This window comes from Micrasema longulum, unplaced genomic scaffold (genome assembly GCF_059751315.1).
Source record: "Micrasema longulum isolate JH-2025_06_02 unplaced genomic scaffold, ASM5975131v1 h1tg000248l, whole genome shotgun sequence".
In the NCBI taxonomy this organism is placed as follows: Eukaryota; Metazoa; Arthropoda; class Insecta; order Trichoptera; family Brachycentridae; genus Micrasema; species Micrasema longulum.
Window position 1 is genome coordinate 1,714,092 of NW_028277453.1, and position 18,447 is coordinate 1,732,538.

Below are 18,447 nucleotides of genomic sequence, written 5' to 3' on the forward strand. Positions count from 1 at the left end.
GTAATATTGTTTTAAGTTTTGTCTTTATATATCCTATGTTTTTATTTTTCTTTTCATGTACTCGTATTTAAAATTATATAAACTCTTGTAAATAAACAACTAAAACAGTGTAAGTCACTCTCCAAGCACAAGAGTTAGTCTCTTTTTTTAGAGAGTTACAGTGATAACATTTACTAGATGTGTAAAAGTAGTTATGTTTAGAATTTTACAAAAACTTTTTATGAAATTTATGTATAAAAAAAATATTTAAAAAAACTTTTGATGAATGAATTGTTTAACGAATCTTAACCTTAAGTTTGAATTTTCATATTTTCTTTTGTTAATGAATGTTTTGTTTCCCATATCCTAATATTTTTTTACTGCCTTCAATAAAATTGAATTGTGTGACATCGACTCTCTTTAAATCGATGTCTGATTTTGTTATTTTCACTGGTATTGTGATCATGTTCAAGTTGGTTTTGGTAATTTGTTTTCCAAAATTATGTGTTTTTATTAGAATTATTAATAAATTATCATATAATTAAAAATAGTCTAGAAGAAGCGTAGAATCATATTTGAATACATCAGACTGTGGCCAAAAAACCCCCCACTTTGCCCCACTTTCACCGCGCACATGCGTGAAGTCGATGCGTTATGTTGCTAGAACGCGAAAAATATATTTATAACACAAATGTAAATATTACAAATAAAAAAAAGTAATATGATTATTTCTTCGAAATTTTATTGTACACGCGGAAACATTTATTTACACAACAGAGTAGATAAGTAAAAGGTAATTTAATAAGAATAATTGAATTAATGATTTTAAACTTAAAAAAATAAACAAATTATGTTTACGTAAAGCGGATATTTTTATGTTATGTTAAATAATATTTGATGCCATTATGTTTTAAAGATAATGTTGGTCAAATGGCAGATGTCCAGTTTTCGTTTTGTCTGTGGAAAACAATTGAATATTTAAGTAATGCATTTGTAACTTACACATGCATTTGCTACCTTTACATGAAATGTGATCCCATCCTGTTTCTTTTTGATCCCAGCAGTATTTTTACACTTTAAAACGACACGACACGGTATAGTTGAATTCAAATTGGGAGTTGCTTACTGAGCGACGTCTACAAAGAAATTAATGGTCAAAACGTATAACTACTCCATAAGGAGTAGTTAAGTCGCCTTCTGTTTGATGCGCGTATGCGGTTTCTGAACTATTTTTAATTCTATGCAATTAATAATTTTACTAACAAACATCATTGTTGTGTAAACTATCCAATATTTATATGTTAGTAAATATATAGCTGCGGATACCCTGGACAACTCAAAGAACTAATGTATCTATAATCCGAGAACTGGGTATTGAACAGCGTCTTTCTTTCACTGTACAAATCCGCGTTCTCGGGTACTTCGGCCACGTTACGAGACGAAAAGACTATACGGAAAAAATAGTGCCACAAGAACGAGTAGAGGGAACTCGATCTCGCGCAAGAAGTGCTACCAGATGGACAGACTTGGTGACAGAAGCGACTGGCGTCAGGAGGCCTTCAGATACGCTGAAGATACAAGTGAATAGAGGCGGATCGTAACGACGTGCTTCCCTCCCGCCAACGTGACCATGACTGCTCTGCCAAGAATGGCAAGAGCAAACGACTAAGAAGAAGAATATGTTTATACTTATAATTCTTTAACCATCGACATTACCTTTGTGTATCTGTTTTTTTGTCGGGCGACGCCACACCAACGAACAAATATTAATTTAATTGATTTTGACTCTTAAGGCTGTAGTTAAGTAAAACGAACGCAAAATTAGGAAATCGTACGATATTGCCATTTTAAAACGAATGTTTTTTTTAAATCGCGCAATAAAAAAAAAATAAAAAAAATATTAATTAGACAAAAACAAAAAAAACGTAAAATTATGCCTATCCCTCTTCCACTCTACAATTTAATTAGCAAAAAGGCGACATTATCGAGCCTTATTTTAAAAATCAAAAATTTTGTTCCAAAAACGGAAAAAAATTCTAATGTATGAAGCCTATGTAAAAACTAAAATATGCTATACGCAACTACTATGGGGAGCAGGATATCAAAATGACATAAACAGACTACAAAGACCACAAAATAAAATATTGAAGTTAGTATATGACCTTCCCTATCTAACTGCAACTAGAAAACTTTTTAAACAAACTAAGCAATTAAATATAACTGAACTCTTTCAACTAGAATCATTAAAATTTATCCATAAATTAGCCACTAACGTAATTGTAGACGAAGAACTAAAACTTGTAAAAAATTGTAGTCAACATAGACATAATACAAGAATATCAGACAAATACCATATACAACTTTCTAAAACAAGACAAAGACAATCAGACTAATGAACCAGGGACTGAAATTACACAATAAACTACCAGACAAAACTAAACAAAAGACTCAGACAAACTTTTCAAAAGACGTAAAAAATAATATTTCGAACAACAGAGTATGAATGAAAAATGTATATTTTATTCTATGTAAAATGAATGCAATAATCCGTAAAGGTTTATAAATAAATTTTCAAATAAAAAAAAAAAAAATAACTGAAATACGTTAAAAAAATATTGATTCTATCTAGTTTATGTTTTTTTATTTTTTATTATTGCGCGATTAAAAAAAAAATAATTTTAAAATGGCAAAATCGTATGATTTGCTAATTTTACCTTCGTTTTACCAGACTATAGTCTTAAACAATATCGTATGAAAAAGTTAAGTATTCACTAACTTTGAGCCAATTTGGACCATAAACTTTGATGTTATTAATGATATATATGTTAAGTAAAAATATAATTTAAAACTACCAACTATTTTAAACAAAGTTCATGTATGTACGGATAGAACACAAATAAAAAATATTTATAAACAGGAAATAGATACCAAAAACAAGAAACTAATATTTCTCAATTTGAAACCTTAGTAGGTATACGAAAATTCTATTTCGACTCAGATAATTTAGGGCCAAGAAGTATTTCGCTTTGTGTAAATTCAAAAATTTATGCATATACTTGCAAATTTGAGGCAAAATGATTTTTCACGAATGATACAAATTACTAGGCACAAATTACGTCATCATTTTAGTGACCTACCGAAACAATATTTTCGGCCGAAACCGAAACTGAATTTCGGTTTTGTCTGGTTTTTTGTCTGGCTGACCACACAACCTAAAATGTGCATTTTGCAGAAAACAGCTGGAGCAACACGTCTTGCAGCCACACAGCGCACGGACGTTTTGAAATCTAGTCCCTATTTATACTGCACAAAAAAAAGAGTAAGAAGTGTTTTCAAATGTCCTGTATACTCGTATGTTTATTATTCTAAGAAGTAGTTCTGTTATTTCATTTTTGTACGAAATTACGTTTTCGTCCATTTAGAAAAAAACGGTCGACAATCAGAAAACGGCACATCCCTCAGGCATTGGTTTATTAATATACCCTTAATCAAATATGACTTCTGGCTGTTTTGAAAAATAATGCTTCAAAATACATACACATATGGGTAAACACACCGATAAACACAAAGAAAAACAATTGAAATTAAACTGACTTTGTTTGTTAAATTTTTCTGTTATACTCAGATGGACCGGTCAATGTGCTCATATAGGCTTACATAATATATAAATAATTGATAAAGTAAATAAGGCCCCATTTCATCCAATAGGGTCTCCAAGCTCAGGGAGGCATAAACGTTGGACCTTTAAAGATAGATTATTCAATATTTTCTTCCACATCCGCACTCAGTGGAGCCTAGGGTGCTGCGTTAGCGCTCCAATCGCAAAATATCTTGATAATTTTTAGTTTCATGAAGGTATCGCTTCTGGTGCCAGTCCAGAAATAATTTAATATGGTCAATGACAGACCAAAAGCCCTTTTTTCGCCTGGATTTCCATATTCCTCTATTGAACATGTTTCTACAATGTTTGATTATGTCCAAATGCTTGCAGACTGGCTGGATTTCCTCCTTAGGGAGTTGTTCATATTTAAATTTATTTCAACAGAGAGGGAAAACATTTCTGAGAGAAGAATATGGAAGTCTAGGCATATGTTTCTGTTTAAGCATGTGATACTACGTATAAGGATTTTTTCAATTTTTTTATTTTTTACTTATTATTTTTTACTAATAAATTTCATTAAAGATACATGTTTTTTAAAAATTCTATCCAGATCTACTTTTATACATCTAGTAAATGTTATCACTGTAACTCTCCAAAAAAAGATACTAATTCTTGTGCTTGGAGAGTGACTTACCCTGTTCTAGTTGTTTATTTATGAGAGTTTATATAATTTTGAATATACGAGTATATAAGAAAAAGAAAAAAACATAGAACGAAAAAAACATAAAATATAAATACATTCATACTAATTAACATTTAATGTAGTTTTTACACGGGTTCAAAAAATTTATGGTAGGTATACAAAATCGCCAAAACATGGATACATCAGGGCGTCGATACTTAAAGAATCAACACCGAAATATAGATGTTTAAAGAATTAGCATCAACATATCGATGATTTTCCCGATTTTTCTATTATTAACGTAAATTATTTTTTATCCAATACGGGTTCTATACGACATAAGTCAAATGGACCAAAAATTAAAATATACATTTCTTTCAAAACAAAAAACATGAAATGCCTTTCAAAAAAAATTTAAAGGAATATATTTTTATTTTTGTAGCAATAGAGGAAATAATTTTGGTTTAAGTGGCCACTTTAAGTCAGTGTTCAAACATCCATATTTCCTCAACTCCTAGATCTGTTGACTTTTGCGAAATTAAAAAGCAGAAACTTTCGTTGATGTGGGTAACATTCATCTGACTGAATCATTTCTACTACTAGGGAATGCCTGAAAATAGTTCTTCATTTTATATACTTTTTATTGTACCAGTAAGTAATCAACAATGTTTTGAGTTTATCCAAATGTTTGCAGGCAGACAGGATTTTTTCCCATATTCCCTTCCCAAAAATGTTATCGCTTTCTGTTGCAACAAATTTATATATTAATAACTCAGGGCCAAATTTATATATTAATAAATCCAGCCTATCAAAAAATATTTGGACATACTCAAAACGTTGCTGTTTTTTTATACATTTAAAAAAATCTATGTTTTTATCAAAATTTAGATTTTTGTAAGAAGAAAATTATTACCAAAAAATATTTAAAGATACATAGGGTCGAAGGTTTTCACGGTCACTGTTATCAATGTGTTTCTTTTTTGGGTGATACCGTGTGTCTTCAGGGTAAACTGAGTTCCTGCAATGGTAGCCGAAACGTCGGATCAAATCCAACACACACGGTATCATCCAAAAATAAACATATTGATCGATGGATTTAATTTTAAAAAAAAAACAAGATTCCAACAAAGTTTAAAAACCGCGATGTTTTAGATTTAAATTTGATAAATAATATTTTTAATTGAATCGACATTTACTTCGTATTTATTCATTACACTTCATTATAAATTATTATTAAAATAAAACTTTGTTATAAGTGTTACACAATTTTTATTATTTTACAAGAACACTACTACAGTTTCGGGAGACCACTCCTTCCAGTGACGGGTGATATAAAACTAATATATTTAGCATAGAATATTGTTCACAATGTCATAGATTTTTAACAAATGAATCAGTGAAACTTAAAGCAAGGGGAATGATTCCACTTATTTATTTATTTATTTATTCAACTTTTTGTACATAATGTTATTTGTACATTGGCGGGCTTATTGCCAAATGGCAATTTCTTCCAACCAACCAATAAAAGGTGTTAGCATAAATATGAATGTAATATACACTAATACACATAAACACATATCTACACTTACTCTCATACAAATACACATAAAAACATCCTTTTGTTGTAACACAATTTAATAATATGTATGATTTTTATTTAGAAACTTTGCTGGTCTGTCTTTAAACTGTATTTTAAAAAAATACATTAGTATATCATTGTCGACTGTTTGTTTCTTTAAAATAAATAAATAATTACTACTTTACCAAAATTGATCATTTTAAATACTTACCTACCTTTCGAAAAAGCAAGTATGTATTATGTATATAGATTTACAATTTATAATAAAAAAACTCATAAAAAAGTATCAATAAACACGTTTTTTGCAGAAATGCTGGAAATAAAAAAAATCTTTAAATTTTTTTATTTTTTTTAAAACCTTGCCTTTGAAAAACATCGCCAATTTCATACACTGATTTTTTCTGAAGTTTAATTATCAGTGTTTTTTCTGATTTTTTTAAGCGATTTATCGATGTTTTTAAAACATCGGTACCTTCTTCGTGAGCACTCCTTTATGGATGGTGATATTGAAAAACAAAATATAATAGTTTGTATTGAAACCATTGTATAAATTCTATTATGTGTTTTGTTTTTATGAGAAAATCAAATAAAATATGCTCTTTAAATTTATGTTAAAAGTAAATAATTCTCTTCAAAATTGAAGACCTTCTTTAAAAAACCTCTTAATATGATAAAAATTGTTGGTTTGTGACATAGTATGTACATTTTTTCACAGTGTTTAAACTGAACATTGAGGTTTTACTGCTATCTTTATGCCTTTTAATAAAATAAAATTAATTTTTAGTGCAAACTAAACTAAAATGAGTACGAATAGTAAAAACAAAAAAAAGCGGTTTATCAAAAACTTCTAAAGTGCTTTGTAAAATTATTCAGTAAACACTGCTAAAAACCTATATAAAATAATATCCTAAACACCTTTGAACTGTCAAACAATGAGTGATAAAGGCGCTACATAGTAGTAAAAGTGCTAAGTGAAGGATATTTTTTGTTTGTTTATACAAATTTATGTAAACTATTACGGTTTTCAAACAAATTGATGTGGAGAATTGCTGTTTTCACTAAAATATTTACCCGTACCGTATTTTTAACAGTGAATGTGAGGTACCTTTTTTGGAAAAACGTTTCTATGGACGCATTGACAGAGAATAACAAAACGCAAAAATAATCGTTTTTGAAAAAAAAAAGATGTTTTAAGACCGAGGTCTTCAGTTGTATACCCCTGCAATGTCCAAACCAAAGTTAACATCGCGAAACGCGAGTGACGTGAAAACAAAAAAAGAAAATTTCTCGGGAGAGGGGGGTTAGTGTATCCCCAGCCACGAATACGAACCCATTCTCTTATAACACCCCCAGTGGAAACTATAAAAGAAAACTAAATCAACAGATTATTACCATTGTGATCGCAGTTCTTCTCAGCACTAGTGAAAAAGGTGCTCCATGATACTCACCAAAATTATTTAAATCGCAAAATGAGAATAGTACGGATTAATTTTTAACGACAGTTATATATTTTCAACATCGTAAAAAGGAAATTGGTAAGTTTTCTCTATATATAATATATAAAAATATATATATATTTAAAAATCAACGAATTTTCAGTTGTAAAAATAATTATGCGCGTTGTATCTTCATAATTAAAGGGTACCCAGCGAAAACGAGCTAATTACATTTGTTAAATTTTTGAGATAAAAATATTATTGTTTTCTGTTGAATTTGTTTAATACAATATTTTATTTTTTTTATTAAAAAATAAATATTTGCGCTCTTATGATTTACTCAAATGTTTAATTTTGAAGGCCATTTTCAACGAGTTGTAAATAAATCACAATTAGAAAATGGAATCAAGTTGGGGTAGAGTGGGATTCGAACCACAGACCTTTGGTCCGTTTGTCCGAGACACTAGCCACAGGACCACAACCCGATTGAACATTTAAAACTAACGCCGCGCCGTATCTAAAAAGTTATAAGAAAAAAAAATGCTATAACAACTGGCAACAGTAAAAATACTTTGAAAATGCTTTTGAGGAAAAAAAATTTATATAAAATTTTAAAATTACGTTTTTTTTTCTTTTTCCTCTCTTATAAAATTTATTATTTGGTAATGAACTCGTTTTTACCGTTGTTTTTATATTTTTTACTTCAGACCAGCCAGAAGATGCCCGTTGGCGCGTGAAAGAGCTAATCGGTCAAATAAATAAGTGGAAGTGTACCAAGTATTTTTAAAAATTAAAACTTATATTTAAATACATTGGTGTTATATTCTTCAATTAAAATGGTATCCCATGAAGAATTATCAATAAATAACTTAATTATTAGAACATTAGTATTTAATATTTATATTTTTTTTTAATTCGATACCTAGTTATGAAAAAATACAAGAGGTGGTATTTTATTGAGATACGCTTGTTTAATCAAATTAAACGACGTGATTAAAAATAAGATAGTCATAAAATGTTCTAACGAAGTGATAAAGCCCGCGAAGAAACAACCCTTGCCTTACAAATAAACATATTCTAAGAACAACATTTGATTTCGAGGGAGTGTGTCATTTTTAACAATGTTTTATTTTCGTTTACAGTCGTCCGACAATGGGGCCGCCCTTTCTTGTGCTGGGTATAATCTATTTCCTAATCGCAGCACATCAGTTTAACTATGGGCACGGACAACACACCAAAGGGTATCAAAAACAGCATCTCTCAGAAAACGAACAACCACACTCTCCAACCAGGACAAGATCTAAAAGACTAGCTCATTTTATTAATGACCGAGATATGGAGTTGAACAAGGATTTTTTTTCCGGTGACCCGGTATCGAGATATTCCGAGAATTCACCCACGTTTCTACATATGTTAATGAAGAGCTTGATTATCCCAGAGATGGTAGGAACATCCCATAAATTGGAAACAAATCACGCTTTTGAGTTTAGGAATATAAACCCCGTTGTTCATAAATTAGTTAAAATTAGGCACGACGAAGATATCATACCAACGTGGCCATCGAGAGGAAGAAGATCTGGAAATGACGTTTTTGGAAATAGGACTAGAAGAGAGGAAGATTTTGATCTCTTTTGGGGCAACAGAGGAAAGAAAAACGATGATTCCAACGTTTTTTGGGGCAACAGGGGTAAGAAAAGTGACGACAATGATCCTTTCTGGGGTAACAGAGGAAAAAAAGACGACAACGATCCTTTTTGGGGTAACAGGGGCAAAAAAGATATCGGTGATCCTTTTTGGGGAAACAGAGGAAAGAAATCTACAGAAATAGATCCGCTTTGGGGAAATAGAGGAAAAAAGAACAACGATGATAATAATTTTTGGGGGAACATGGGCAAAAAGAATATTGACGAAGACCCGTTTTGGGGAAACAGGGGGAAAAAGAATATTGATGAAGACCCGTTTTGGGGAAACAGAGGAAAAAAGAATATCGACGAAGATCCGTTTTGGGGAAACAGGGGAAAAAAGCCTTACAAAAACCCTTTCTGGGGCAATAGAGGGAAAAAAGACATCGATGATCCATTTTGGGGAAATCGTGGGAAGAAAAATAATGACGAAGATCGGTTTTGGGGAAACAGGGGTAAAAAAGATCCAGATGAAGATCCATTTTGGGGAAACAGGGGGAAAAGAGAAATAGATGATGACCCTTTTTGGGGAAACAGAGGAAAAAAAACGGTAAACGATGATCCATTCTGGGGAAATAGAGGAAAGAAAGATATAGACATTGATCCATTTTGGGGTAACAGAGGCAAAAGATTAAGAGAAAATTACGTATTTGCTAAAAGTCTCTCACCAAATAATTATAATCTCAAGCTGTTATGGAGGGATCAAAACAAAATTCTTAACAATAATTGGCACAAACTATTTAAAGCGATGAGATATCATAAAATAAGACCTATACCAAGCAATCATTTTTATCGCAATCAAGGCTTTGTAAATAGTGAAGGGAACAACCAACTTTGGAGAGCGATGAAAACAGATGAGAATTTTAGGCATATTCCCATAATTTCAAAAGATCTTAATGATAATCTGTTAAGTCTTTTATCAGATATTATAAAGCAAAAATACACAGATCAATTGATAGGAGAAGAAAATGGTATGTTTAATAAAACTAAAGAAATGCCTAGTGGACTTTATGTTAAAGGAAAGTCAGGTGTACAAGATGACAGCATTATAGTATTTAAGGACAACACATCTAAAGATCTTTTATCACATAGACTAAAACGAGATATTATGCCATATTTCAATAGAATGCTGAAACCAGTAAAAAAAGGTGATTCATCAAAAATTTTAACTGTGGATGATCAAAATTCTAATTCAAAATTACAACCAGTGGCATTCAATATGAAAACCACAACTGTAAAAAAGAAAAGAAACTTGGAAGAATTCTTTGAAACCAACTTTAAAAATGATGGATCGAATACTGTCGTTCTTTCCAGACCTTTGGATGGGCCAGAAAATGAAGAAATTATCGTCGTAGACTCTGACAGAAATGAATAGCTAAACAATGAAAGGAATCAATTGTTTCGAAAACAGCACGAAAACGGCAAAAAATTAAGTTCCAAATTAATTTATAAGGACCCATAATATTATACAGTATGTCAATAAATAGTTTTAAAAGGCCAATCGATGCGCGATATTTAACTAGTTTTAAAATACTGATTTGATAAAATATGTAATTGATCGATGTTTTGAATATACTCACTACGCATGGCCAAAAAGAGTTGAGGCAAAAAAATATTTAGAAAAAGAAAAAAAAAATAATGGTATTGTGTTTTATGTAACTCTGGCTGGGTTTTAAAAATAAAACACATATTTTATTGATTGCATTGTGTGTCATTATTTAATCCCAATAATTAATCATTTTAACCCGGGGTTAATTGCGATGCTTTACTAGGTTGCTGTGCCGTGTATTGATTATTTTTTGGCCGACATCGACATTTCGGACAGCGTTACAGAGATCATTTTTTAGGATAATAGTCTAGATGTCACTTGAACCCAGATGATCCGAAACGTCGGCAAGAATGACAACTTGCCCAGCACATATCGCACACTGCATCTTAGGACATAAGTCTTAGTTTCCTTTATAGTACCCACATACACGTAAAAATGGCTCGTAGCCGAACTAGAAAAGCTGCCTTAAGGAGCTCTGTATAATCTGGTAGCCTTAGCGTTGTGCTGAAAGAATGTAATCTGGAAGTACTAAATATCGGCAAGAAAAACAACCAATACACAACATAACGACCCAGAAATACATTTCAAGCAAATAGGTGCGTAGGTTTCCACGGTCATAGTTATTTATTAATTTATTTGACGGACTTCTGCAGTCTATTCTAACGATGGTTTCGTATAATAAATACAGGCACTTATACAATAAAGTACAACTAAATAATATTAAAGCCTTGAAAAAAAAAAAAATACTCCCTCAAGACAAGCTCCGGTCTATCTTAGTGATTTATGAGATCTATAAAGACTTACACCAAAAAAGTCCAGATCTTGTCTTGAGTTTACAATACGACACAATCGGAACATTGGTGCATGCAAGCCATAGTTTGTGCTGTGTCGATCGAGAAACAGCACATTATTATTTCGCAACTGGCGGATTGGAACATTGAATGCCACTTGTTCCAGTAACGATGGTACATCAATTAAGCCATTCAGTAAATTAAACAAATTATAAATTAGTTATCAATATGTATATTTTTGGGTGATCTCATGTAAGTTGGATTCGTTCTGAGGAGATTAAGTTTACTTCTGCATATTTTATGTTTTGAATATATGTGTACTAACGTATGAAGTATTTAAAAAAATAGTAAAAAAATACAAACGTAGATGCGCAAACGTCCAGATCCGTGCGTTATGTAAGGCTATGATAAACACCATCGACAAAATCAAGAAAGGAGTCCAGTGTTGGTTTGGACATGAAGAGCGAATGGACTTCAAAAAACGGCTCTACATACTTACAATGCAAATGCTGATGGATGCAGGAAACGAGGAAAACCGGGAAAAACATTTCATGACTAAACCCAATAAATACTTGAAGGTTAACACATCAAAATTCGATGCATGAATATGGAAAATAAGGTCGGTATGCAAAGGCAAATTGATATAGCGTTATATCTTCTCTGCCTACTCCTACAGATAAACGGCGTGACGGTTTGTTCGTTTAGTACTACTTACTAATTAAGTTTTTGCATTGTAAATTTTAGTGCAAATAATATATTAGATGTAAGTTCGTCAATAGTCCATTGTTTTTCAATTTTTAAAATTAGCACACAAAGTTAAACAAAATGGTAAAAGTTATACGTCAATCAAAAGAAAATTTTCTGTTCTATAAGACATAGAGTTTGCTTTGAGGTAACATTTATTATTTTATTTGATTACAAGCCTTCAAAATGAAATGTCAAGTAGACGAATGTGAGTATTTCCGACACCGCTTTCTGTACGCATTCAATCGAGGCAATAAAGCTGGCAAAGCTGTTTGCGATATTTGTGCAGTGTGCGGTGAGACGCTATGAATTATTGATATATTCTTTTTTTTGTCCCCTTATTTTCTTAATTTGAAAAAAAAGGACACAATCAAAGTTGTAAGTCCAATACTATTTGAAGAATTCCACAGCTTAACAAACTCGTTTAGCATCCTTTGGAATTACTCTTCACGCATTATGAGAAATATTTTACTAGTCAATACACGGCAATATACCAGTTTGCCTTGCAAATTCCAGAGGAACGCTATGGACTGTATAATATCGGGATTTATTGTCGACTAAAAAAAAAAATTTTTTTTTTTTACTCTATTGTTTTTCCTTATAAAATAAGTAATAATTTCAATAAACAACAAACTATCACGCCGTTTCTCCATAGAGATAGGCAGAGATTAAAAAATTCCGTATACATACCTACAAGCGCCCTTGAGGTATTTTGGTAATAATAATAATAATAATAATTTAGATAAAATGTTCCAGTGGTGCTCCACCAATAAACTTAAATTAAATATTGAAAAATGCCACGTAATGAGATTTTTTAGAATAAAAAACCCAATTTCATTTGATTATTTGATGGGTAATATGCAATTAGGCTCAACTTCTGGGGTGCGCGACCTGGGTATCGTTTTTGATCAAAAATTATCCTTCATTAGGCACATAAATAATATTACTAGTAAATCTCTGAATATGTTAGGCTTCATGTTACGTGTGACTAAGGAATTCAAAAACATAGGCACTTGGAAGTTGATGTATACTTCATTAGTGAGAAGCCAGTTAGAGTATAATTCTACAATATGGACTCCTTACTACAACTGTCACCAAAATTCTCTTGAAAGAGTCCAAAAAAAACTATAACGATATATAAATTTTAAACTTCATCAGTCATGAATTTTCAAATTACGATTTTTTACTAAAAACATTAAATTTGTTAAAACTTAACGATAGAAGAAAAATTATAGACCTTTTAAATTTATTCAAAATTGTAAATTCAATTTGGGATTGCCTTGAACTGTTATCTCTCATCAACTTCAGGGTGCCTGGAAGAATGACTAGACAGGTGCCACCGTTTTGTAGCAACAATTCACGGACAGTGTATACTTGTAATGCAGTATTAAATAGACTTCATGAACTCGGCAATAGTTATTCCCACGTATCTGATATATTTAGTGCAGGGTATTGTTCCTATAGAACAAACCTTTTGAACTTTTTCAAAGATGGTGAATGGTAATTATATTTATTTATTCATGCATTTCATATAAATTTTTTTGTTCACTTTGCCTAGCTGTGTGAAACAGTACTTATGATTTTCTTGTTGTTTTACTGTAGAATGTTTTATTATCTTAACTTTCTACCGAATATGCTGTATAATTTTTAAGTAATTTTTTTAAATATGAATCCTGTATAATTTTTGGTGTGATTTTTGTTTTTTTTTTTAATCTTGTTTTCAATATTCATGTTTTTGAAAAAAAAAAACATGTTAATATTATAAATATTTGTAAAAGGCAGATTTGCCGTTTATGTTTATAAAATAAAAATAAAAGAAATCAATTATATGTCCACACATAAAATAAAATAAAATATAGTTACAAGTAATAATATGTTCATAAAACTGAAATAAGATAGCAAGCAAGTATATAATACAAAGAAATTAAAACAATTCGTACTTGATAAAAGGTAATATTAACATTTGCATATAGTAAAAAAGAAATATCCGAGGAAAAAGAAGAACTTAAAACTAAATTTCACCCTCCACGTACCTCCTCAAGAAGTAGTTTTTCAAATTAATATAGTCATTTTTTGGCGTTCTAAAGGACTCCGATAGCCTGTTGTACTCACTACAAGCAAGGTACAGCAGAGACCTAAGACCATACCTTGTCGTGCAAATTAAGAAAATGGCGCTATATAAGTTATCCATAATAATAATAATAATACCTCGCTTTCTCTACATTCATACATCTTCTCATGCGCGCACGCCGATTATTCCTACTCTTGACATGTCCATCTTCAAGTATTTGATGGACTTAATCGTGCCATGTCTTACTCGGTCTTCCTCATTTTCTGCATCCATCAACATTCGGATCCTTTTAGCCGTTCTTTCACTGTCCATTCGCTCTGCATGTCCAAATCAACGCAGCACCCCTTTCTTGATTCTGTCGATAATGCATGTCTCAGCCATACATAGTTCACGGATCTCGACATTTGTCCACCTATCATGCATCGTTTTACAACACATTCGCCTGAGGGATCGCATTTCGGCATCATTTATATTTTATTAAATAATATCACAAAAAAGAATCGAAATTCGTTCTTTTTTACTCTCGTGTGACTGTGGTGAAACACGACTCTACAAAGGATACAGGACTATATTTCATTCATTTCAACGATGAAAAATGTATTTTTTTGAGGTTTATAAATAGACATTTTCCCATAGGAATTGAAAAGTAAAATTTGCATTGTGAATTGTCCACGTCAATTGTCTGTCTGTTGTTAGTCCTAAGTATTTAGCATGTTCAATTTCAGTAAGTCGTTCATTTTTTATGTAAGCATCTACTTTATGAAATTTTTTTAGATTTAAAATGGATAATAGAGAAGATGCAAAAAAAAATCTGCGTTATCCGATATTACCCGTGGCTTTTCTGGACTGATTTCTTACTAGAAATTCTGGGCTAACAATTGTTGTTGAGGAGAGGAAATATTTATTTGGGTGTTCACTTTTTTCAACTGATTGGTAGTCGCATACATAATTCAGATATTCTGAATTAATTCGGTCTACTTGTCCCTTCGACATTTTTACACGATTTTTTTTATGTTATGTATACTTTGTAACGCAATAAGTATGAATTGGCTACTTTGTAATGCTCTCGATGTAAATTTAAAAAAAAAAAAGAAAATTTAAAAAAAATTGCAATGTAAATGCCCAAAATCCGGTGGTTGTTTTTTAGTGAGATTCTCAATATTTATTGGAATAAATGTCAATCATAAAGGTTATTACAAATGCAATGTGCATTACCGTCGTTAAATTTTGTAAAGTGATTTATTTCATCCATTTATTCCTTCATCCATAGAATGTACATGCAATTATTATTGGCCGATAAATGAGTTATTTATATAAAATATTCACAATGATTGTATAGCGTGCAGAATGTCTCGTGTAATAGGAGCCTGTAGAACTATTTGCTCGGTGTATTTGCATATTCACAGTTTATTCATAGAGGAATGCCATTTTTCATAAGTGCAGACGATAAAAAAGCTGTTAAGAAGTGCAATTTTACGACTAGATGCGTAGGTACTTCAGAAAATATTCCTGAGTTTAATAATATATTAATTTAAATAATATTTATGTTTTCAGAAGAATATTTTTTGTCATAAAAACTCAAATTGTTTATTATTTATTATGTTGATAACATTAAGAATAGTTTACAATTGATAAAAATTGAAATAAAAAAAAGTCAAGTTAAGGAATAAAGCTTAAAATTGATGCGTCTTCATAAAAACGATCAATTTGCGTTTAAAAAGGAAGACAAAACAACAAAATTTATCCATTTCGACGAAGACGAAGGAGTTGTTAAATTAGGTAAAAGGCTTACATAGTTAAAACTTAATATAAGAAAGTTTGAATATTTTGTCAATTAGTTTATCATATTATGCAATGGGCTCATATTAAGAAATGGAGATAAAAAATAATATGAATAATAAACATGCCAATACCTTATTTAGCATTTTAATTGTTCAAATAAACGATGATACAGTCAGATAACTGTTTATCTCAAAAGGTTTTATTGTTGCAATTTTATCAAACAAATATGGGAATGCAACTTAATGTGTGGGCGGTTTCCCATGGTAATCGCTTGACTACAAATACTAAACATCACGTTTCCTTTAAAACGGTTCACTTAAAAAGAAACTAACCTAGATCAAATAATAAAAATAAATTAAAACTGATACGAAAATCATTGACTTTATTGTTCATAATTTTACATGCCGAGCTTTAAATTACTAATCCAGAGAGCATAAATATGTTTTAGCGCGGACTCAAACCTGCGTGGGAACATTTGCCGACCCGGCGCCCTTAGTGACATCTGTGAGCAGACTCGTGAAACACTGTACTAAGCATGTACAATTATTATTGTACAATATAAAAGTCATAGACAATATGCGCTTTTACCGTTAAATTGAGATAATTGAATAAATCTTTTTTTGTTGTATTTTTGACCCGCGTGATGTAGTGGTCAAGACGCTTGACTCACTCATGAAAGGTTTCGGGTTCGATTCCCGATGAGAACAAAAAAAATATTTTCTCGTCATACATGCCCTTCGGTTCTGTCTGCTTTTGACACGACCAGACTTAAGATTTTGGTTTATCTGATCATGCCACGTCTTCCTTGGTCGTCCTCGTCTCACGTTACCGTTCATTTTCGCCATACATACTCGTTTTACCATTCTTTCGTCGTCCATTTGTTCTACGTGACCAAACCATCTCAGAAACCCTTTCTTAATCTTGTCAATTATACTTGACTCAGATTTACACTCTCGCCTGATTAAATTGATTTATTTTTTTAAGCTAATATTTAATGCTATAATATACCTAGATACATATAAAAAATCTTCCCCTATTGTTGTGATTGGAATAGTTTAGATTAATCAAAAGCATCACCCTTTTCGCACCCAGTGGTGCATAGAACACAGCATTCGTACAATAATGCAGCTTATTTCGATCATATGTTTTCATATTAAGATTAGTGTGTTAACTACAGGAGTGAGATGTATACTTAAATTATGACCAATGGAAAAAAGTTTTTTTAATGAATGATAGTTTTAATTTTAAATAATAGAATAAAACATAAAATACGAGTATGGTATAATGTTATGTTTTTCAAATAAAAATATTATAAATGTAGATTAAGTATGAAACAATTGAAGCAATAATTTAACATACTAAAAAAAAAAACAATTTATATCATTTCGTCATTTGAATTTTAATAAAAAGGTTTCTAACTTTTTACTGAGCTCTTCATTGTACCATTTTTAATACAATTTACAAGTTTTAGGCAAATATTTTTTTCATACTTACGCACCCACACACACGCACCCTCTCCCTCATTCATTCCCACACGCACATGTATCCTCTCCCTCATTCATTCACGCATACACACATTCACATACACATGAATACAAACGTCACACAAATACAATTACTAAACTTCTTTTATTATTTGTCATTATATTTACAGTGGATTTTTTCAATTGGCTTTAGTATTGTTAAGATTTTTCTAATTATTTTTTTTATGTAATAGCTGTTAAAATCCCAAATAAAATAAAATAAATAAATAAATATCCTAATCAGAGAACACTCCGTTTGCATTCACTAGTTTTATATAGATTCCCTGTTATTAAATATGTATACTGGTCTTATTTTATGCTATTTATTTTTTTAGTATGTATAAATATATTTTTATTTATAAGAACCTGCTGTGGAGTTGTATGCTTACAATTCAGCAGGACTTTTAATTTTCTTTTTGAATTTTTTTTTTTTTTTTAATATTAAAAAAAAAAAAGGTAAGGTGATAAGTCTTACATTTCGAACGTAAATCCATTAGTGAAATACTGCAGTGAATCAACTTTAAAATGTTTCCCGTTAACCCTGTCGGGAATCGAACATGGTACTTTAAGATGGACTCGAGTCTCCACTCGATTTCTTTTTTTAGGATTTTCAGCTGAGAGTATTAATCGATTCTGATTCTATTTCAAACACAGAAATGTATTATAAAGTTTATATTTGAAGCACTTACTTTGTGGTTATTCATTATAATAAAATAAATAAAACAACTTTGTTTTTAATGGTTTACATTTACGTAACTAATTAGTTACGTAAACCTTGACAAAGAAGCTTGTTTGCTTTGAAACCGGTCGGTGAAAAATAAAAATTAGTGGTTAAAAACAAAGTTATTTTATTTATTTTACTATACAGAACTGTATTATTTATCCGCATGGACACGGACTGATTAAAACTACAGTGTTGCATGGAATTAGTACTAATTTTCTCCAACTTCATATGTCCAATTGATCCCTGTGAAATTCGAGAGATAACAGATAATTGTATGCGCCATTTACGTCACATCACGAGTCAA

General features: G+C 30.9%; 2 protein-coding genes across 2 annotated transcripts in view; one reads left to right on the forward strand and one right to left on the reverse strand.

Annotated features, from left to right (window-relative positions):
* cv-c (RhoGTPase activating protein) overlaps positions 1-18,447 on the reverse strand; it is a 706,457-nt gene that overhangs the window by 484,435 nt on the left and 203,575 nt on the right. The gene's annotated exons all lie outside the window — the stretch shown is intronic.
* Positions 7,242-10,623, forward strand: natalisin (neuropeptide natalisin). The gene is made up of 2 exons (XM_088223666.1): positions 7,242-7,376; positions 8,420-10,623. Exon 2 carries the CDS (start codon positions 8,430-8,432, stop codon positions 10,332-10,334), a length of 1,905 nt encoding a protein of 634 aa, XP_088079792.1. The 5' UTR covers positions 7,242-7,376; positions 8,420-8,429; the 3' UTR covers positions 10,335-10,623.